Genomic DNA, 24272 nt, shown 5'->3' on the forward strand with positions numbered 1-24272 from the left:
GTGGCATCCCTGGGGGGGTACTGTCACACCCTGATCTGTTTCACCTGTCCCTGTGACTATTTCAAGGAACTCATTTGTGAAGCACCTTCAGTGTTTCTCTGAACGAGTTAATCTCTCCTGTTGAGAAGGAACTGTTTGTTGTTATCTTGGATATAACAGTCGTACTTGTGTGTCCATTGTGCGTCCATTGTCTCCACCCCCTCCAGGTGTCGCTTATTTTACCCAGTGTATTTATCCCTGTGTTTCCTGTCTCTCTGTGCCAGTTTGTCTTATATGTTTTCTAAGTCAACCAGCATTTTTCCTGTTCTCCTGCTTTTTGCTATTCTCCTTTTTTTGGTCCTCCCGGTTTAGACCCTTGCCTGTTTCTGGACTCTGTACCCACCTGCCTGACCTTTCTGTCTGCCTTGACCACAAGCATGCCTGCCACTCTGTACCTCTTATACTCTGATCTGGTTTTGACCTTTTGCCTGTCTACGACCATTCTCCTGCCTACTCCTTTTGGATTAATAAACATTGTAATACTCCAACCATCTGCATCTGGGTCTCGCCTTGTGTCATGATACACTGTCCCAATAATTACGGATGGCAGTAATTGATTCCTGCAGTAATGTACAATGGATCATACATTTCTCATCATGAATTGTTTCTGAAATACTGGTTCTGTACTCTGCACAATTGTGAGTTCAATTGTGATTGGCAGATGTATAGATTCCACCATTTCTTACTCAGCTATTTTACACCTACAAATGTGTTGGGGGGGGGGTACAGCTACTACATTAAAAGGACCCATCAAAATTCCATTATGTGAGATCATGTGATAATCCTGGGAAAGAAATCCATGTGATTGTTTTGTTAAGGATTACTGAAACTAATATGTATGATCTAACCATTTTGTGTATAGTATCACATCTGTTGTGGTGCATTTGAAGAGCTGTTTTACAAAACAAATTATCCACGGGAAACAATTGATTGATCGTGTGCGTGATGGAGCTCTACTTCTTCAGCAATCTTTAATTCAAAGGATTACAACCAAAACCATATTTAAAGTATATATCTATAGCTATATTTATAAATGGCTCTGCGTATGACAGTAAGAACATCAAAGAAAAAAAATAGACTGCAGTTTAAGTTGCCTGTTGCTTTGATAACAATAGATGTTTTTTGTTACATTAGTTTGTCACATGAAAACAGACAGACTGTTGTATGTTGCGTAACAGGAGTCATATGGATGACGTAATGCAACGCGAGACTAGGATGACAGAGGTTTAAAAAATATTCCCTGTCAATGTTGGTTACAGTGAATGTCCACCCGCTAAGAGTTAACACTTTCAGGCTGGTGTGCTTCCTGTGCAGGCTGAGGCCTCCTTTCCTCATGCTATCAGAAGCAGAATTGCATTTTGAATAAATATAATTTCTTCCACCATTAATATTGATTTTCACTCCCTTTGAAAGCTAAGACTCAAACTGCATTGTGTGTGCCAGTCAGTCCTGGGGCCCTGTGTAAAAAGTCCATTATCCAGCCTCACTTCTTTCTCAGATTGGAGATCAGCCTTGACAGGGAGGATTAGACCCTTTTCCAGTTCCCTTTGGACAGCCTAATAGAATCAAAATACACATCTTACACATCAGGATGCAGGGGGAATTCGGTATTGGCTGACTTAAAAAACAAACGTATGAGGGCTGGGTATGTTTGTGCTTACCTGCATGAAAGCAGAGAATGTTGGCTAATAAAAAACATGCATACAGAACATACTGAAGAGCACAGCCATGTCACAAAATGTCTACGGAATATGTTTGTACTCCTTCAATCTGCCATGTAGGGACAAGACCAACAAGTGTATTTCCTTTTGAGAGAGAGAGAAATAGACAGAGTGTATGTGTGAGAGGGAGAGAGATGCAAGAGAGAGAGGATGAGACGACTGCCAGGGGACTGATATGGTGTGTGCTGCTCACCCATAAGACTCTTGGCTGGTGGTACAACTGTCATACAAAGGACACAGACAATAAATGCAGTGGTATTACTGGGCATTTGTCAGATGGAGAAGATAGGAGAGGCAATTCTGATTCAGGGCACCAAACAGACACATAGTGAAATAAGCCTCTCAATATGGATAGCAAGGGGGGAAAGTATCGATTTGGATTTGTTCTTTTCTATATTGAGGATGCAGCAAGTTATGTTTTGTTCACCTTGTAAAACGGAACAGGGCTGTTGTCATATTCAACACATTATTTACCTCTGACTTGTTCATCCAAATTTACCAGTGATAGGGAGAAGAGAGAGCGAGGACTGATTTGACTATACCTGAATGCTAACGCTCTCATTTTGTTTGAATAGTGGGAGAAATGTTGGCATAAAAGTGATATTGATTTACTGCAAGACATAAAACAACATTTTATCTCCTCAATGGAGGTCCCAGTGAGATGGTAGCAGAGAGTTACAGTGATAGATATAATTTGAAGGTCACCCTTCAAAGGACTAAACATTCTCATAAAATAAATGCTGCAAGTCAGAAAAAAATGTTTTATATTTCCAAAGGTAAATAAAGAGAAGGGAGAGGGGGCTACAATGGTGCTTATACCATAATGTAGTTTGAGGAGACTGCCTGTAAAATCCTTTAGCTTTTTACCAATTATCTTTTTATACACTGTTAACATATAAATCATAACATCAAGGACTGGAACCAGGGAGCAGTGAATACACTAAACAAAAAAATAAAACTATCATTGTTATTTTTATGAAGAGTGTAAGGAAGATGTGCCTATTTTTCAATAGCCCTTCTCCAAGTCTCCGGACATGGAGATATATATCGCTGAAGATGATGAGTATTTAATATCCCCATGGTGTCGAGCCATGGAGCGGACCTTGTCCTTAGAGACAGGCTGAATAATGTACAGCGATCAAAATTTTATCAATCCTCTGCATGATTAAAAGGCGATAAATAAAATATTTGGGTGAGTCGCTCCAGGAGCCTCCACAAAGCACTTTGTACAGACAGGTCTTCCCAGAGCAATGAGAGAGTGATGGGCCTGACAATTATAGCAGCATGATGGGAGTTGGAGCAAGGACCTCTGCTTACTTCTCTCCTGCAGGGCAGGTCGGTCTGGGAAACTTAGTAGAATTAGATTTTTTATTTGATTTATTAGGATCTCCATTAGCCAACACCAATGGCGACAGTGAGTTTTACTGGTGTCTGACACATAACAAAAAGGACACGACAGACAATACTTTACATTTTACCTACATTTAAAAACAATAACATGTAGTGTGTGAGCATCTATCAGTTACACATACATGTCAGTACCTATACAGTTGTGGCCAAAAGTTGAGAATGACACAAATATAAATTTTCACCAAGTCTGCTGCCTCAGTTTGTATGATGGCAATTTGCATATACTCCAGAATGTTATGGAGAGTGATCAGATGAATTTCAATTAATTGCCAAGTCCCTCTTTGCCATGCAAATGAACTGAATCCCCCCAAAACATTTCCACTGCATGTCAGCCATGCCACAAAAGGACCAGCTGACATCATGTCAGTGATTCTCTCGTTAATGGCCAAGCTTGCCCTGCACTCAATCATCAAGTTTGCAGACGACACAACAGTAGTAGAATTGATTACCAACAATAATTAGACAGCCTACAGGGAGGAGGTGAGGACTTTTGGAGTGTGGTGCCAGGAAATTAACCTCTCACTCAATGTCAATAAAACAAAAGGAGATGATTGTGGACTCCAGGAAAAAGCAGAGGGTGCAACCCCTTATCCACATTGATGGGACAGCAGTGGGGAAGGTGGAAAGCTTCAAGTTCCTTGGTGTAGACATCACTGACAAACTGAAATGGACCACCCATGCAGACAGTGTGATGCAGAAGGGGCAACAGAGCCTCTTCAACCTCAAGAGGCTGAAGAAATTTGGCTTGGCACCTAAAACCTCAATTGCTCAATCGAAAGCATCCTGTTGGATTGAGTGTGTGGACAAACCTGGTCAAGAACTACAGGAAACGTATGATCTCTGTAATTGCAAACATGTACCAAATATTAAGTTATACTTTTCTGATGTATCAAATACTTATGTCATGCAATAAAATGCAAATGAATTACTTAAAAATCATACAATGTGATTTTCTGGATTTTTGTTTTAGATTCCTTCTCTCACAGTTGAAGTGTACCTATGATACACATTACAGACCTCTACATGCTTTGTAAATAGGAAAACCTGCAAAATCGGCAGTGTATCAAATACTTGTTCTCCCCACTGTATATGGTTTAATCATCAGCATACATGGACACACATGCTTTGTTTAATGCTAGTGGCAGGTCATTGGTAAAAATAGAAAGATTAGAGGGCCTAGAGAGCTGCCCTGCAGTACACCACACTTTATATGATTGACATTATGAAAGCTTCCATTAAAGAAAACCCTCTGAGTGCTATTAGATAGATACAGCAGCTTTGGATCCATTATATGGCAGAGGTTGATGTTGAGGCACATGTTTTCTCAACAACAGATTATGGTCACTGAAATCTAACAGTACATCTCCTACAATCTTATTGTCAATTTCAACTAATCATCAGTGCAGTACATGTTGAGTGCCCTTCTGTATACGCATGCTGAAAGTATGTTGTTAATTTATTTACAGATAAATATTGTATTTTAAAACACCATTTTTTTCCAACAGTTTGCTAAGAGTTGGCAGCAACCTGATAGGTCTGCTGTTAGAACCAATAAAGGCTGCTTTACCACTCTTCTGTAGCGGAATGACATTGGCTTCCCACCAGGTCTGAGGACAAAAACGTTACTCTATGCTCAGATTAAAGATATAACAGATAGAAGTGGCTATAGAGTCAGCTACCATCCTCAGTAGCTTTCCATCTAAGTTGTGGCTTCTAGAAACCTCTGAGAAATATAGGCCTATGCTTATTCATATGAGATTTAAATGGTCAGTATTACCAACATTTGCCATCACATAAACCAGATCTAAGCCCATTGCTGTGCCTATTCCTAATATTTGTTTCTATGGACAGACATACACTAAGAGCTTTGATGGAGGCTCATAATAACACCCAATATGACTGTGTATGTGGGCCCCATCTTTGTATTCTCTTAATGCAAATCGTCAGCCCCAGCCTCTTTGTCGAGGATAGTTGGTACATTGTGCTGTTCTTCCTTTATCATGGGTACTGCTGAGCCGGCGGAAATGAAAAGCAATGCAAATATGCCCAGCTTTTTGGAGCCAATAGATAAAGCATGAAGACCTTCAAACTGCATCGCTTCATTCGCTCCAGTTTAGCCTTGACCGAGCCATGCAAATTTATACCTGAGATGCAGGGAGAGTGACGCCGCCAGCTTCACAGGTGCAAAGCTGGGGCTCAAGATAGTCAAATCTCTCCTGGGGCAGGGTTAATTGGGAAAAATATCATTAGAAAGGTTTAGAAAGGGGTTTGTGAAGTTCCCCTGGAACATAATGCACTACTGTTTGAGTTCTATTTGACAGCGAAAGCTTGCGCAGCATTTTGGGCTTTTTCTCAGTGTGTCGTTTTGCTTGCAGGGAAGGATGCGTTCTATTGCTGACCCAGGTACAAGGTGCAATTCAGCAAAGCTTTTTCAGATCCGTATTATGTTCCCTGTTCTATGGATGGTTTGGGGCACTGTACAGGTACAGCAGCACAGGGAATTATGTGTTCTTCATTCTGCCTCTGCATTGTCTTCTGTTCTGTGGTTAGCAGTTCTCCCCAGGGGAGGCCTAATAAGAGTGAACAGCTTGGTAAATGAGAAATTGCTGTGAAAATGAAGAGAAATAAGGAGAAGTGAACAACAATGTGGATTATTCATACTCAAAGACTGTTGAAGCATATTATGATCCATTCTCTTCTGCGTTCTTGTTGCAGAAAGTAGGTTACAGTGGGGAAAACATGATTATTAGCTGATCAACATTATTAGCTGAAGACATTTCCCTGTTTATCAGCTGCTGTCAGCAGGGAGCTATCAAAGCTATTCATGAGGAGACATGAGGACAAGAGAAGGGTGTTGAGGACATGCAACTGGCAGGTCAGGGGTTTGTAGCACACAGCCCTAATGGCCAACCAGGCCATCCAGAAACTGTAGTAAGCAGGGTCGTCAGCTGCTGCTTGGGCTGGGTTGGCAGCAATTCTACACAGAGAGAACGTCTCCCAAACTGTAGAGAGTCAGTGATTAGATATGCAGCTGGTGTCCCACGTGGAAGGCTAGTGGTGTGGAGACATATGGGCAGATGGCGCAAGGAGGGTCACCAGGTCTAACAGACTGGGCTGGACCTCACTGCCATGGGCTGTCCAAACAGAGAATTGTGAAGTCCGGTTCAAAATCGGATGAGCCAAGAGATTGGACACAGTGGTATTTAACAGACAGATTAGACTGTTATTAGGCATCACACAATGGGTCAAAATGTAGACAAAGTTGCTGTTTTTTGGTAATTGAACTGCTTTAGACTTGCAAAGATACCTTCAAATCAACACCAACCTTAATTCGAGCCCCACAAAAGATAATTGGAATATCATGTTATCGCTATGAAGTATTTATTTAACATTGACATATTACACATGAATTATGAAACTTTTAAAGTACAGTATGTAAACAAGTATTCATTAACGTACCAAAGGGCAATTGGAATTGACATTTAATGGAGTTAAGCATTGTTTTATATGTGCAATGTAACTTAACATTATACTGTACATCTAATGTTAGACCTCTCACTCTATCCACGTATACAACTGAGTCAAATTATTTCATGATGTTCAAGAGTTAAACCGAGTGACTTATCATAAGCCTCTTTCTCTACCACAGAGGTGTCAAAGTCTATAATATTATAAGGGCACATTATTTTCAATTATATGAATGAAAGTCAAAGTATGGGTAGCTTCTAGTAGCTGCAAATTTTGTTTTATAGGAACAGACAGCATGGTTAGTATGAGTGTAAAGTTATAATAGACGATCTCCATTTATGAGTGTGAATAGATAAAATAATATTGAGGCTAAAATGATGGGAAAGGATGAGAGGACGGACACACATTAAGATACACATTAAGATATGAATCCCACAAGAGAAAGGGAAAGTATAAGATGAGAATGCGTACTGTAGATGCGAGAAGGAATTATACAACAAGCAAATGATCATGATGTTTGTATGTGGCTGCTATGAAAGTGAACTGTGTTCGCGGTGGTCAGGGGTTTATTCATTTTGCCGATTCTGTTGAAAAACTTAAATGGAAGCAAACAGAATGAAACGGGGATAAACATACCTGAATTTGTCCAACAGAAACTCTCATTTGCAACTGTTGGACTAATGATTACACCCTAGATCAACTAGATGCAGGCAAGAGTCTGCAAGGCGATATTGAATATGTAATTTCTCTCAACCTATGCACCTACATGTACGTCGTAAAATTTAATTCGGAAGCTAGGTTGTAACCTCATGATGGGTATAGGGAACATTTGAGGATCATGTAGTAGCCTAAACCTATCAATGTTACATTGATCTGGGTGAATAGAATGTGAATGACAGTCCTCCAATATGTTGTAATAGAAATAAGGTCATTATCATAAAAAAAAAAGATTGGCCTCCCTCATCTTAAACGGCACCGACCGCCAATGATGTATACTACATAAAGGTTACTCAATCATACACTCTGGCTACATCCAAATAACCTTGACATGTGGATGACCTCCAGAATAGTGTTGTAGAATAGTATTATCATAGGAACACTAAACAAGTCTTGTACAGTACGCTTTCAACAGCTTTTCTCATGTGCACTGTACATTTTTATAGAAACAACGCAACACTGTACTGAGTTATGTTTTCTGTTGACCTTGACCTGTTAAACAAAGCAACTGTATTTTAATGCCGGGGAGACGAAGTAAAATAAAATAATGTTTCAGAACCATAGAAAGCAGGACCTTCTACTGGGATGAAAAGGAGAACTCGGGTATGGAGATGTAAAAGGAATTTTACAACATATTCTACAGAAGTTGTGACAAAATATGGAATCGACCATCATTTCCATCCAGCAGCATAGGAAACGCAAAATAACACCAAGTCTTCAACACCATGCATTCATAGGTAAACATCTCAATGAATTTGTCAATCAACTATTTTCAAAGACATTGTCAAAGGTAGGCCATTTCCATTGTAGCAGAATAAAATAGAAACAGAAACAGGGCAGGAGATTACCATGTCTCTGTTAGCACACCAAACCACCGATGGCAATGGCTTCAAACAGGGAGTGAAGGAAAGGAGATAAAAATGCTTAAGGACACTAGGGGATAGATTTATCAAAGGTTCGTGTGTGTTAAATTTCCACAAAAACCCATACAAAGCATTCGCCGTTTTAGGTGCCTCCACACAGCCACTAATGACGTCTGGGTGGCTGCAGCAGTTGTAGCCGTTGTCTATTGTACTGAATTCAGTAGGCCTTTTGATGTGTAACATAGGTTACATGCAGTTTGTTGCATATTATCATGCTGGTGTGGATATACATTTGCTTTAAAGTTAACTGACTTAAAATGGACAATATCATCATCATCCACAAGAAACATGTATGGTGTGCATTTTGCACTTTGTAGTAATACAAGTGGGAACATTTAAATGTAAAACTACTAAACTCTGATAGACCAGGACACAAAGACATTGCCTTCTATTCCCTCTCATATCTCAGATAACCTACCTATTTATGCAGTAGAAAAGAAATCTGACGATTAAGGACTCACAGTCAGCGTCCAACACACTTTCATTTTTCTAAAAGCACAGATTCACTTGTGACACATTGACAGACATTTCACATTGCCAGGGAGTGCTTGAGGTTTTCTGAACTAATAGAACTAAATAACACCTACAGTAGTTTCTCAGCTTTTCTCAGCCCTAAACAGATGGCTTCAGATAAAAGAGGTCCATCTTCGGCACTGCAGCATGGTAGATTCAACAAAGTGTCACTCTCAAAGAAATGTGGTCAATTCTTACTCACAAAGGAAGGCTGTCAACCGTGGGAGAGAAATCTGTGTGAGGCAAGCACTGTCAGCTCTGATGCTTGATTTCGGCATATCCATACTTGTAAGGAGGGGAGAGGACAAGTTTAAGCTGTCACAAGAAAGGCTCTGGGCCTGTGGCTGAGAATGAGTAAACAGGGTCATCCAGATCCACCAATGGGATGGCAGTACCCCATGCCTCACAGGTCACCAGCAGGTCTCCTCAGATGGAGCATGCAGGAGCTCCCTAACACAAAGAGTCATCAGCCTGGCCTTGTGCTCTGTGCCAGCACTAATGTCCTGCTTTCACATGGTTCATGTTCCTGGCATTACGGGATGGAGAGGATTCAGGGCTGGGGAAAAGATCTGCTTCTCCCCTCTACACTGCCTGAGTGTTGATACCCAGATCACACTGTCAGTGGTAGTTCCCACATCATCAGGGTTGTTTCTGAAGACTCCACCCCCGCCCGCTCCGTTGTCCCTTCCCTCAGTCTGTGGAAACCTCTGCCCCCAGATATGACCGCTGCCGAAATCACTCTGTCTCTGCGCCCTCCGTCCCGCTCACAGGGGCGTCCCTGCACCCACATCTCTGGGTCGCCACTGAACTCATAGATTGAGCCGTCCTCCAGGCTGTGCTCCAAAGACTCCAGGGAGGAGTCCGATGCTTCATCGCCCCTCACCGTTAGCGGTCGCCCTGGCAACCCCGAAGTGGAGCGCAACCTGTACTGTAGCAGCACACCCCGCCCCTTGCCCCCCCCCTGCCCCTGGGAGGAGCCTGATTGCGGCAGAGACTCCTGGGAGGAGTAGTAACTGCGGTCCTCCTCTCCACAGGCAGAGTCGGGTCCGTCCGCCACAGAATCCCTCAGTAGCTCTGGGGACAGGGTGCTGGACGTGGCCACCAGGAAGTCCACCGGACCACAGTGGGCATTCAGAGAGGTCATCCCCTTTCCTGCAGGACAGAGATACAATCAGAAAATAACAATGGTGACATACATACCCCCAGAAGCAACTAGCACCATTTTTTATAATGGATCACTTTTCACAGTGAAAAATGTTCACAGGCCCCTTGATTCATCATATCCTCCTCCGTCATCTGTACCTGTTATTTTGGGGATGCCCTCCAGTTTGGGCACAGGCAGAGTGATGATGATTCCCTGAACAGTGCCCACCCACAGCAGCCCCTGGTGGATGAGCAGGCTGGTGACACGCATGCTCTTCTGGCCTACAACATAGGAATAGGGAAACATGGGTTTTTGTTTACTACCTTAACATTATAAAAATATGTTTTATTGTCACATACACTGGATAGGTGTAGTGAAATGTGTTGTTTTACAAGGTCAGCCATAGAAGTATAGCACCCCTGGAGCAAATTACTCAAGGGCACACCAACAAACTTTTCACATTGTTGGCTCGGGTATTCAAACTTGCAACCTTTCAGTTACTGGCCCAATGCACTAACTGCTAGGTTCCCTGTCCCCCTCATGTTGATATTCTTGATAAATATGATCTGGTACACTCACTCCATTACACACTTCATTTCCAACCTCCCCTTTCTTGCCAAGACTCTGGAACGGACTGTTGCCTCCCAATTACAAACCCACCTACTAATCAACAACCTATATATTGGTGGCAAGTAGCCTAGTGGTTAGGAGCACTGGTCCAGTAATTGAAAGGTTGCTGGTTCAAATCCCAGAGTAGGTGAAACATCCATCAGTGTGCCCTTGAGCAAGGCACTTAACCCCACTCTCCAGGGGTGTCTCAGGGGGAATGGGATATGCAAAAGTATTTTATAATAATTGCAGTGGTGTAAAGTTCTTAAGCAAAAGTACCATTTTTGGTCTTTACTTTACTATGTTGTTGACCACTTTTACTTATACTTCACTACATTCCTAAAGAAATATATTTTTAACTCTATACATTTTCCCTGACAACAAAAAGTACTCCATTACATTTTGAAAATGCTTAGCAGGACAGGAAAATGGTCCAAGTCACACACGTCAAGAAAACATCCTTGGTCATCCCTACTGCCTCTTATCTGGCAGACTTACTAAACACAAATGCTTAGTTTGTAAATTATGTCTGAGTGTTGGAGTGTGCCCCTGGCTATCCGTAAATTAAAAAAAAAAAAAAAAAATTGTGCCATCTGGTTTGTGAAATGATTTATACTTTTACTTTTGAAACTTAAGTATATTTTAGTAATTACATTTACTTTTGACACTTAAGTATATTTAAAACCAAAAGTTGTACTCAAGTAGTATTTTACTATGTGACTTTCACTTTTACTTGAGTAATTTCCTATTATGGTATCTTTACTTTTACTGAAGTATGACAATTGGACACTTTTTCCACCACTGCACTTGTGCATGTGTGAAATAGGATATATTTATCTCTCTGATTTGGTCCTGCCGTACATACCTACACGTACGCTACGGTCACAAGACGCAGGCCTCCTAATTGTCCCTAGAATTTCTAAGCAAACAGCTGGAGGCAGGGCTTTCTCCTATAGAGCTCCATTTTTATGGAACGGTCTGCCTACCCATGTCAGAGACGCAAACTCGGTCTCAACCTTTAAGTCTTTACTGAAGACTCATCTCTTCAGTGGGTCATATGATTGAGTGTAGTCTGGCCCAGGAGTGGGAAGGTGAACGGAAAGGCTCTGGAGCAACGAACCGCCCTTGCTGTCTCTGCTTGGCCGGTTCCCCTCTTTCCACTGGGATTCTCTGCCTCTAACCCTATTACAGGGGCTGGGTCACTGGCTTACTGGGGCTCTCTCATGCCGTCCCTGGAGGGGGTGCGTCACCTGAGTGGGTTGATTCACTGTTGTGGTCATCCTGTCTGGGTTGGCGCCCCCCTTGGGTTGTGCCGTGGCGGAGATCTTTGTGGGCTATACTCAGCCTTGTCTCAGGATGGTAAGTTGGTGGTTGAAGATATCCCTCTAGTGGTGTGGGGGCTGTGCTTTGGCAAAGTGGGTGGGGTTATATCCTTCCTGTTTGGCCCTGTCCGGGGTGACCTCGGATGGGGCCACAGTGTCTCCTGACCCCTCCTGTCTCAGCCTCCAGTATTTATGCTGCAGTAGTTTGTGTCGGGGGCTGGGGTCAGTTTGTTATATCTGGAGTACTTCTCCTGTCCTATTCGGTGTCCTGTGTGAATCTAAGTGTGCGTTCTCTAATTCTCTCCTTCTCTCTTTCTTTCTCTCTCTCGGAGGACCTGAGCCTAGGACCTGAGCTCCAGGACTACCTGACATGATGACTCCTTGCTGTCCCCAGTCCACCTGGCCATGCTGCTGTTCCAGTTTCAACTGACCTGAGCCCTAGGACCATGCCCCAGGACTACCTGACATGATGACTCCTTGCTGTCCCCAGTCCACCTGGCCATGCTGCTGCTCCAGTTTCAACTTCCACCTGACTGTGCTGCTGCTCCAGTTTCAACTGTTCTGCCTTATTATTATTCGACCATGCTGGTCATTTATGAACATTTGAACATCTTGGCCATGTTCTGTTATAATCTCCACCCGGCACAGCCAGAAGAGGACTGGCCACCCCACATAGCCTGGTTCCTCGCTAGGTTTCTTCCTAGGTTTTGGCCTTTCTAGGGAGTTTTTCCTAGCCACCGTGCTTCTACACCTGCATTGCTTGCTGTTTGGGGTTTTAGGCTGGGTTTCTGTACAGCACTTTGAGATATCAGCTGATGTACGAAGGGCTATATAAATAAATTTGATTTGATTTGATTTAAGTGCCCACCTAATTATTGTTAAAATAGAGCCCCTCCAGTCTGGTTTCCATCCCCTCCACAGTACTTAAACTGCACTCCTCAAAGTTGTCAATGATCTCACCTCTGCTGATGCTGGTGCCCTCAACATCCTGATTCTCCTTGACCTGGGTACCGATTTTGGCACAGTGAGCCATCTGATCCCCTCACTAGGCTTTAGGGTCTGAGCGTTAAAGGCACTGTACTCTCCTAGCTACAATCATAACTCACAAACCGGACCCACTACATCTCCCTTAATGGCCACACCTCAACTGCAGTTACACAGGGTGTCCCCCAGGGCTCTGTGCTGGGCCCCTTACTCTTCATCCTCGCCCTTGGTCAGATCCTCTGTCACTTCTACCTTAAATTCCACTGCTATGCCGATAACACCCAGATGTACCTCAGCACCAAATCCCTTTTCAACTTACTTCTGACCACATTAAATCCTGAATCTCTGCAATAAAAACATGAATGCAACAAAACTTCCTCAAGCTCAGTGATAAAATGGAACTCCTCCTCATAGGCACCAAATCCACCCTCACCAAAGCTGGAAACCTCACCCTCACCAAAGCTGGAAACCTCACCCTCACCATTGATGATACCACTGTCTCTCCCTCCCCCCACTCACACAACCATGGTGTCATCCTGGACTCCACCCTCTCCTTTGATCACCACATAAGACAGACTGTCACATCCTCATTTTTCACCTCTGTAACATTTTTTTTAAGGGGTGGATCAGCTTAATATTGCGGAAAGAATATTGGTTCCATCAATTTAATTGTATGCATCATTTCGAACCGATCCCCCAAATAAAGTAAACTAATAAACACTTCAGCTTTTACCTTCAATTTATACATCTTATACAAATTTTACATACAGTCTATTTTACAATAGTTATATTATGTTTGTTTTTATTCCTTCCTCTATTTCTGATGTCCACCCAGTTTCTATTTGTATCTGTGCTATTTCACAAAAGTTCTGAACATATAAATTTTTCATATGTTTTACATGTTTTATCTTGCTATTAGTCCCACCCTTCAGCTCCAATCAACCTCTCCCATCTATCTCTCAACATCATCCATTTTGTATTTCTATTTGCCATATCTTTTTCAACTGTGCTGTGATGCTTCAAACAAATTCTCATAGCTTCTACAGATTGTAAATAAAAAATAAACATTTTTGCTAAATTCCATTTATACTATTGATTGATTATGGATTTTCAAATCACCCATTATTGCTGCCACCTCTGCAACATTGCCAAAGTCAGGTCCTCCCTCTTCCATTCTGTTCCTGAAACCCTCATACATGTATTCTTCTCCTCCTGTCTTGACCACTGCAACTTACTGCTCTCTAGTATCAACTCAATGGTTCCAAACTCTGCTGTCCGACTCCTCACCCACACTAAGTCCTGGCAGCTCATCACCCCTGTCCTCTGGTGGCATGGCTTGTGGGGTATGCATGGGTGTCCAAGCTGTGTGTAAGTATTTTAAATATCTTAAGGATCGGCATCCCATCAATTGGACAGTTGTAAATCATGCAGAGCCTCATGTTAAGACCACAGATTTTAGAGAAACAACAAATGTCGGTACATATAAGTGTCTTGTTTCAGCTAAAAGCTTAAATCCTTGTTGATATAACTGCACTGTTCAATTTACAGTAGCTATTACTGAGGAAAAATGTCATTCTATTGTTTGAGGAGAGCTCCTAACAACAAAACACTTTTTTTTCACCGTGATAGGTTTGATAAATTCACCTCTGAAGGTGAAATATATACTTACATTCTGAAATCTTAATCTGATTTATCATCCAAAGGGTCCCAGAGATAACATGAAGTGTCATTTTGTTAGATAAGATCATTTTTCATATCCTAAAAAGGTCCATATAGCATGCACGATCGATTTTGTATATCCACTTGTTCAATTTGCAAAGAAAGGAATCTGTTAAAATCTCACTCTAGATGTTGTTTCAGCGAGTCAAATCACGTTCATATGTATACCTCAGAGATCCTAGAACGTAACAAGACTTCACTATATCATTAGAGACACCAAATTTGGTCAGAGAGCGACGCCTTCATGGCACACTGATGACGCTGGTGGTCATCCCTTGAATGACTATCTTTGTCAAATAAGCACCAATCGGGGTCAAACAAAGCTAGCTAGATAGCCAATGAGCTGGGCTTTACGGAAGTATCTGGAAACCATGTATATGTTGTAAAATGAAGCTACTAACCTTGTACGACAGCATGCTTTTTCATTTTGGACAACAATTAGAGTATTCAGAGTTTTGAAGTTATGAAAACGGGTTGTTTTGCAAATGTTGAACTTATTATATGGCTACTAATACTTGGAAAGCTGAATCAAAGTCCAAGTATACAGATTTGATGATATTCTTGCAGGAAAATGTAATATGAATGTGGATGTCTCCTTCACGATTTGCCCAAATGTACCTGGGGACTTCACACTAAAAGTATTGTAGTTCACTCATACTTCAAGCAATCCGTCTGAAACTTTGCACATACACTGTTGTCATCTTGTGGACACTATCTGAATTACAACCAGAGTGATGGCTAGAACCGGGACCTTTCTCTTGCATTTCAAAGATAGCATATTTTCTTCTACCAGATCTAGTGTGTTATATTCTCCTACATTCAATTCACATTTCCACAAACATCAAAGTGTTTCCTTTCAAATGGTACCAAGAATATGCATATCCTTGCTTCAGGGCCTGAGCTACAGGCAGTTAGAGTTGGGTATGTCATTTAGGCGAAAATTGGAAAAAAAGGGGCTATCCCTAACAGACAGCTCGGTACCTTCAGCTTGTCAACACCTCTTACGAAAACAAGTAATGATGATGTCAATCTCTTCCACTTTGAGCCATGAGCGATTGACATGCATGTCATTAATGTTAGCTCTCTGTGTACTTTTAAGGGCCAGCCTTGCTGCCCTGTTTTGAGCCAACTGCAATTTGCCCAAGTCCCTCTTTGTGGCACCTGACCACACGAATGAACAGTAGTCCAGGTGCGACAAAACCAGGGCATGTAGGATCTGCCTTGTTGTTAGTGTTGTTAAGAAGGTAGAGCAGTGCTTTATTATGGACAGACTTCTCCCCATCTTAGCTACTGTTGTATCAATATGTTTTGACCATGACAGTTTACAATCCAGGGTAACTCCAAGCAGTTTAGTCACCTCAACTTGTTCAATTTCCACATTATTCATTACAAGATGTAGTTGAGGTTTAGCATTTAGTGAATGATTTGTCCTAAATACAATGCTTTTAGATTTGATAATAGATTTGATAATATTTAGGACTATCCTCAGTCATTTTCCATCCAGATTGTCAGACCCCGGTGGCTTGTCATTGTTGATAGACAACAATACATTTTTCACCTCTTCCACACTGACTTTATGGAAATCAAAGTACAATTCTTGTCTTTCATAATTTGGTCAGATATACTTGGACGTGTAGTGTCAGCATTTGTTGCTGGCATGTTATCCCTACAGTAAGTTTGTTTATCTTGCCAATGAAAAAGTCATTAAAGTAGTTGGCAATACCAATGGGTTTTGTGACAAATGAGCCATCTGATTCAATGAATGATGGATTAAATAAATTTGATTTGGATCCAAGTTGGCTTTTTTCCCCAAAATGTAATTTATTTGTCTCCAAAGCTTTTTACTATCATTCTTTATATACTTGATCTTTGTTTCAAAGTATAGTTTCCCTCTCAAACATACCATTTTTCAATTCCTCATCAATCCAAGGGGATTTAACAGTTTTTCCAGTAATTTTCTTAATGGGTGCGTGCTTATTAGTAACTGGAATAAGCTGACCTAAATATGACCTCTTATACACTATTTTAGGCCCAGCCTTTGGAACTTTGGTTATCCTAGATATGGCTATTATATTGTGATCACTACATCCTATGGATTTGGATACTGCTTTAAAGCACATTTCTGCAGCATTAGTAAATATGTGATCAATACATGTTGTTGATTTCATTCCTGTGCTGTTTGTAAATACCCTGGGAACTACCAATTGGGGAAAAAAAGGGGTAAAAGTACAAAAAATATATATAATATTAAAATTAACAAGCTAAAAGACAAACCGAAAGTCACTTTTAGTTGCCTGGTTTGCTAGATTGACATATATACTATACTTTTTAAATAGATGGGTTTATTGGTGTGAAAATACACCAGCTGTGCTATTTTGGAACACCATGCTGCTGATGTCATGCAGCCTGTCGTTTTTGTATTTATACTTTTTCATAACATCAAGTTTGATGTCAGAAGACAATAGAATGTTCATGATGTCACTGTGACAACTGTATACAGACATGTCGATAGACGTAGCATAAACCAGCCTTTAGTCTTGAAATATTTGGCTTTTTAGTACACTATCGTACTCACTCTGTTTAGCCTCATGTGAATCCTTAAAGAGATGGGTGGGCTAAGGCTTAAGAGAGTGTGAACAATGCTGAATGGGTGTAGACAAAGAAGACCTCTCCAGTAGGTGTACCAAAAAAAAAGTGGGGCCACAAGTTTATCACATTACAAAGCAGAAAAACTTTCCCATTGTTCCCCAACCGTAGTGTATGATATACCATTTTCTAGAGCTGAGTCTTTACTTTATCCAATGTAAAAAACACTATTTAAAATGTTGCTACAAAAGACCGAAATGAGCCGGACGGTCACATTTATCTCTGGCCCTCTGTGTGACCTGTGTGATCACGTGAAATATACAGTATAACATTTTTTTTAAACATTAGATGATTTTAAAATCGAAAATGACAAAGCTATAAAACATTATCCTAAATATAAACCATCAACTTAGTAGATACCACTAGTATTTAATAGGAGGGTTTCAGCATGAAATATCCTTTGTATTTTTTTTACACACCTCTATATATTTTTAACTACGTTAACATGTCTTTGTTGTAAATGCTTTGAAGCCAAACAGGTGGCAGTTGTAAAAAAAAATACAAGAATTAGAAAAGTTGCCGAATTAATTGAAAATAATGCCATTGATTAGATTGACCTCTCTAGGGTATGTGGGACGCTAGCGTCCCACCTGGCCAACATCCAGTGAGATTTCAGAGCGTCAAATACAGAAATACTCATTATAATAATTCAGAAAAGATACAACTATTTTACATAGGTTTAAATGTTAACTTCTTGTGAATCCAACCACGGTGTCAGATTTCAAAAATGCTTTACAGCGAAAGCATACCGTGCGATTATTTGAGAACATAGCCCAGCAGACACATCATTACAAACAGTAACCAGCCAATTAGAAGAGTTACACAAGTCAGAAATAGAGATAAATGAATCACTTAACTTTGATGATCTTCATATGGTTGCACTCAGAAGACATTCATTTATTCAATAAATGTTCCTTTTGTTCGATAAAGTCTCTATATCCAAAAACCTCCATTTTGTTTGCGCGTTTTCTTCAGTAATCCACAGTCTCAAACGTAGTCACAACAGGCAGACAAAAAATCCAAATAGTATCCGTAAAGTTCGTAGAAACATTTCAAACAATGTTTATATTCAATCCTCAGGTTGTTTTTAGCCTAAATAATCGATAATATTTCAACCGGACAATAACGTTGCCAATATAAAAGGTTAACAAGAAAGGCACTCACTCTGTCGCGCGCATGAAAAAGCTTTGACACGACAGGGTCTACTCATTGACACTGCTCTTACTCCCTCATTTTTCAGAATACAAGCCTGAAACAATTTCTAATTTTGAGTCCTAAGTCAATGGATACTGTAATGGCATTGAATAGAAAACTACAACAAAAAAATCCTACTTCCTGAATGGATTGTTCAGGTTTTCGCATGCCAAATCAGTTCTGTTATACTCACAAACACTATTTTAACAGTTTTGTAAAGTTTAGAGTGTTTTCTATCCAGGTTATATGCATATCCTATCTTCTGGAACTGAGTAGAAGGCAGTTTAATTTGGGCACGCTTTTCATCCAAAATGCCAAATGCTGCCCCCTACCCTAGAGAAGTTAAATTAATTTGTCTATTTTCTTGAACGATATGGTCTATCTACTAGAAACTCATGGACAATTTGGACACAGATATAACAAATATACACTACCTTTGAAAAGTTTGGGGTCACTTAGAAATGTCCTTGTTTTTGAAAGAAAAGCACATTTTTTGTACATTAAAATGACACCAAATTCATCAGAAATACAGTGTAGACATTGTTAATGTTGTAAATGACTTGAAGCTGGAAACGGCAGATTTTTTCATGGATTATCTACATCGTACAGAGGCCCATTATCAGCAACCGTCACTCCTGTGTTCCAATGGCATGTTGTGTTAGCTAATCCAAGTTTATCATTTGAAAAGGCTTATTGATCATTAAAAAAACCTTTTGCAATTATGTTAGCACAGCTGAAAACTGTTGTCCTGATTGAAGAAGCAATAAAACTGGCCATCTTTAGATTAGTTCAGTACCTGGATCATCAGCATTTTGTGGGTTTGGTTAAAGAATCAAAATGGACAGAAACAAGACCTTTCTTCTGAAACGCGTCAGTCTGTTCTTGTTCTGAAAAATGAAGGCTATTCCATGTGAGAAATTGCCAAGAAACGGAAGATCTTGTACAACGCTGTGTACTACTCCCTTCACAGAACAGTGCAAACTGTCTCAAACCAGAATAGAAAGAGGGGTGGGAGGCCCCGCTGCACAACTGAGAAAGAGGACAAGTACATTAGAGTGTCTAGTTTGAAAAACAGATGCCTCACAAGTCCTCAACTGGCAGCTTCATTAAATAGTACCAGCAAAACAGCAGTCTCAACTTCAACAGTGAAGAGGTGACTCCGGGATGCTGGCCTTCTAGGCAGAGTCGCAAAGAAAAAGCCATATCTCAGACTGGCCAATAAAAATAAAAGATTAAGATGGGGAAAAAAACAGACACTGGACCGAGGAACTCGAGCCTCTTCAATGTTGACGTTGAGATTGGTGTTTTGCGGGTACTATTTACTGACGCCCATGTAGATATTCCATTAAAAATCAGGTGTTTTGCTATAGATTACCTATAAATTACCAATGTTACCAGGATCACTTACCGGTAGCTATGCAAGCCTAGTTATCACTATAAATGAAGATGCCATAATTGTGAATTTACAAACAAAACAGGAGACAATACAATTCTGGTCCCTCAGTCATTGGCTCTCCTGGTACTGATATCTAGAGCTCCACTTAATATCTACGGCAATCACCTAATTTAATTACAATAACAGCCATGTGATCGCTACTGAAAGAATGCTCATTTACATGTAGAGCTGCATTTACATGGTTGTTCTGTGTCACACTCAGATTATGATGTGTGATTCGCATGAGTGGTTAGAGAGCACCTTAATTGATTCATTTCACCACGCACGAACACAGCTCAAATTTGGAAGAAACAGCGGGGTTGTGCAAGTAGGGAGTGGATGCAGGATCGCTGAGGTGCATGTTAAGCGTCTGCAGAGAGGAAGCGATCTCAGAGGGTCAAAAGAGAGTTAGAAGGCACAGTGAAGAACTCAATCTTAGAAATGTCAGCCAACTGCTTACATAGAGATTGTGTCTATTTCTAGTCTGTGTCACAGAGTGCTGCATCAGAAGGGCAGTGGTTGTCATGAACACCCACTGCAGGGTTAACATGAACTGTAAAGTGAAGTGAGAACATCTTCTAGGAACAGCAATTAAGGAGGATAATGACAAAGACTGGAGTTTAGGGAGGTTGTTGCCCTTACCTGCAGTCAAATTACCTAGTGGCCTCATGGGTGGAATGTTATTCATATTTTTCATAATTAATAATCATTATTTTAAAAAGCCACCTAAAATCTGATGTTTTTATGTCAAACGGTTTTGGTATATTTCAATCTTCTGTGTATATAAAGTTGGGATGCAAACTCAAAATTGAATACATTTCAACTATATATCTGACATGGTACATGTGTCGTCATTTTTTTACGCCCATAATCATGTGTTTGAGGTGCATACTTTAAAAAATATATTTGTTTAAGACTCTCAAGAAACACTATCTGACCCTGATTTAGCCCACTGCTGCAAAAAGTTAAGCGATCCTCCACCTCCGGTTTCCACAGTAACGCAGAGGTCTTCAGTGGGCTGATCTAAGGAGTGTTTTTTGTGTTAAAAATATGTTTCTAAAGATCTTTCTTGAAGTACAGTACCAGTCATAAGTTTGGAAACACCTACTCATTCCAGGGTTTTTCTTTAATATTTTCTACATTGTAGAATAATAGTGAAGACATCCAAACAATGAAATAACACATAGAATCATGGAGTAACCAAAAAAGTGTTAAACATATCAAAATATATTTTTATATTGGAGATTCTTCAAAGTAGCTACCATTTGTCTTGATGACAGCTTTGCACACTTTTGGCATTCTCCCAAACAGCTTCATGGGGTAGTCATCTGGATTGCATTTCAATTAACAGGTGTGCCTTCTTAAAAGTTAATTTGTGGAATTCCTTTCCTTCTTAATGCATTTGAGCCAATCAGTTGTGTTGTGACAAGGTAGGGGTGGTATACAGAAGATATTAATAATCCCCAGTTTACAATTGGCTCATTCATCCCCCTCTCCCCTGTAACTATTCCCCAGGTCGTTGCTGCAAATGAGAACGTGTTCAGTCAACTTACCTGGTAAAATAACAGATAAATTAAAATTAAAAAATGTAATATATGGTATATTTGGTAAAAGATCAAGTCCATATTATGGCAATAACAGCTCAAATAAGCAAAGAGAAACGACAGTCCATCATTACTTTAAGACAAGACAAAAACCATCAAAGCTATGATGCCATTGATTAGATTAACCTCTCTAGGGTATGTGGGACGCTAGCATCCCACCTGGCCAACATCCAGTGAGATTTCAGAGCGTCAAATACAGAAATACTCATAATAATTCAGAAAAGATACAACTATTTTACATAGGTTTAAATGTTAACTTCTTGTGAATCCAACCACGGTGTCAGATTTCAAAAATGCTTTACAGCGAAAGCATACTGTACGATTATTTGAGAACATAGCCCAGCAGACACATCATTACAAACAGTAACCAGCCAATTAGAAGAGTTACACAAGTCAGAAATAGAGATAAATGAATCACTTAACTTTGATGATCTTCATATGGTTGCACTCAGAAGACATTCATTTATTCAATAAATGTTCCTTTTGTTCGATAAAGTCTCTACATCCAAAAACCTCCATTTTGTTTGCGCGTTCTCTTCAGTAATCCACAGTCTCAAACGTAGTCACAACAGGCAGACAAAAAATCCAAATAGTATCCGTAAAGTTCGTAGAAACATTTCAAACAATGTTTATATTCAATCCTCAGGTTGTTTTTAGCCTAAATAATCGATAATATTTCAACCGGACAATAACGTTGCCAATATAAAAGGTTAACAAGAAAGGCACTCACTCTGTCACGCACATGAAAAAGCTTTGACACGACAGGGTCTACTCATTGACACTGCTCTTACTCCCTCATTTTTCAGAATACAAGCCTGAAACAATTTCTAATTTTGAGTCCTAAGTCAATGGATACTGTAATGGCATTGAATAGAAAACTACAACAAAAAATCCTACTTCCTGAATGGATTGTTCAGGTTTTCACCTGCCAAATCAGTTCTGTTATACTCACAGACACTATTTTAACAGTTTTGTAAAGTTTAGAGTGTTTTCTATCCAGGTTATATGCATATCCTATCTTCTGGAACTGAGTAGAAGGCAGTTTAATTTGGGCACGCTTTTCATCCAAAATGCCAAATGCTGCCCCCTACCCTAGAGAAGTTAAATTAATTTGTCTATTTTCTTGAACGATATGGTCTATCTACTAGAAACTCATGGACAATTTGGACACAGATAACAAATATACACTACCTTTGAAAAGTTTGGGGTCACTTAGAAATGTCCTTGTTTTTGAAAGAAAAGCACATTTTTTGTACATTAAAATGACACCAAATTCATCAGAAATACAGTGTAGACATTGTTAATGTTGTAAATGACTATTGAAGCTGGAAACGGCAGATTTTTTCATGGAATATCTACATCGTACAGAGGCCCATTATCAGCAACCGTCTCTCCTGTGTTCCAATGGCATGTTGTGTTAGCTAATCCAAGTTTATCATTTGAAAAGGCTAATTGATCATTAAAAAAACCTTTTGCAATTATGTTAGCACAGCTGAAAACTTGTCCTGATTGAAGAAGCAATAAAACTGGCCAAAGCTATGATGAAACTGGTTCTCATGATGACAGCCACAGGAAAGGAAGACCAGAGTTACCTCTGCTGCAGAGGATAAGTTCATTAGAGTTACCAATCTCTGAAATTGCAGCTCAAATAAATGCTTCACAGAGTTCAAGTAACAGACATCTCAACATCAACTGTTCATAGGAGACTGTGTGAATCAGGCCTTCATGGTCAATTTGCTGCAAGGAAACCACTACTACAGGGCACCAATAATGATGAGACTTACTTGGGCCAAGAAACACTAGTAATGGACATTAGACTGGTGGAAATCTGTCCTTTGGTCTGATGAGTCCAAATTTGAGAATTTGTTAGAACCGCTGTGTCTCTGACGCAGAGTGGGTGAACAGATGATCTCCGCATGTGTAGGGGTGCTTTGCTGGTGACAATGTCTTTGATTTATTTAGAATTCAAGGCATACTGTGATACACCATCCCATCTGGTTTGTACTTAGTCCCACTATCATTTGTTTTTTAACAAGACAATGATCCAAAATACACCTCTGGGCTGTGTAAGGGCTATTTGACCAAGGAGAGGGATGAAGTGCTGCATCAGATGACCTGGCCTCCACAATCACCCAACCGCTACCCAATTGAGATGGTTTGGGATGAGTTCGACCACAGAGTGAAGGAAAAGCAGTCAACAAGTTCTCAGCATATGTGGGAACTCCTTCAAGACAGTTGGAAAAGCATTCTTCATGAAGCTGGTTGGGAGAATGCCAAGAGTGTGCAAAGCTGTCATCAAAGCAAAGGCTGGCTACTTTGAAGAATCTCAAATATAAAATATATTTTGATTTGTTTAACACTTTTTTGGTTACTACATGATTAAATATCCATTATGTCATTGATGTCTTCACTATCATACTACAATGTAGAAAATATGAAAAATAAAGAAAAACCCTTTAAATGACTAAGTGTGTCCAAACTTTTGACTGGTACTGTCCATATTTTTTTACCCAAAGAAAACAACTATTAAACCCATTAGCTGAAGGGACAGGTTTTTCTTCTTGGCTTTAGAACCTTCCCAGTCGGACAGAAACCCCTTGGTGAGGAGCAGCACATTAACCCTTTGCACTCGTACCCGTATACGATTTGAAAGTGGCAGATTTGGTCACTAATAAGCACCGAAATTGAAACATGGTGGCTGTACAGTAACATGCTATACATGATGTCAGAGCTTTGGCTCTGTGCTTCAAAGCACTGTATAGGTTGACTGACAGCTGTTCTGAATTTGAGCATCGCTCGCAACAAAATGTTTCCTCCATACCTC

The 24272-nt window shown here is 40.3% G+C and overlaps 1 protein-coding gene across 1 annotated transcript in view; it reads right to left on the reverse strand.

The window, feature by feature from the left end:
• Positions 1-6538: 6538 nt before the first annotated feature.
• The window catches only part of LOC112254482 (rho guanine nucleotide exchange factor 10-like protein), a 149145-nt gene continuing 131411 nt past the window's right edge, over positions 6539-24272 (reverse strand). Inside the window, exons 19-20 of the mRNA XM_042324390.1 lie at positions 10094-10216; positions 6539-9943 (exon numbers count right to left, since the gene is read on the reverse strand). Coding sequence (XP_042180324.1) covers positions 9402-9943; positions 10094-10216 — 665 coding nt within the window. The 3' untranslated portion in view covers positions 6539-9401. The remainder of the gene's footprint in view (positions 9944-10093; positions 10217-24272) is intronic.

This window comes from Oncorhynchus tshawytscha, linkage group LG07 (genome assembly GCF_018296145.1).
Source record: "Oncorhynchus tshawytscha isolate Ot180627B linkage group LG07, Otsh_v2.0, whole genome shotgun sequence".
In the NCBI taxonomy this organism is placed as follows: domain Eukaryota; kingdom Metazoa; phylum Chordata; class Actinopteri; order Salmoniformes; family Salmonidae; genus Oncorhynchus; species Oncorhynchus tshawytscha.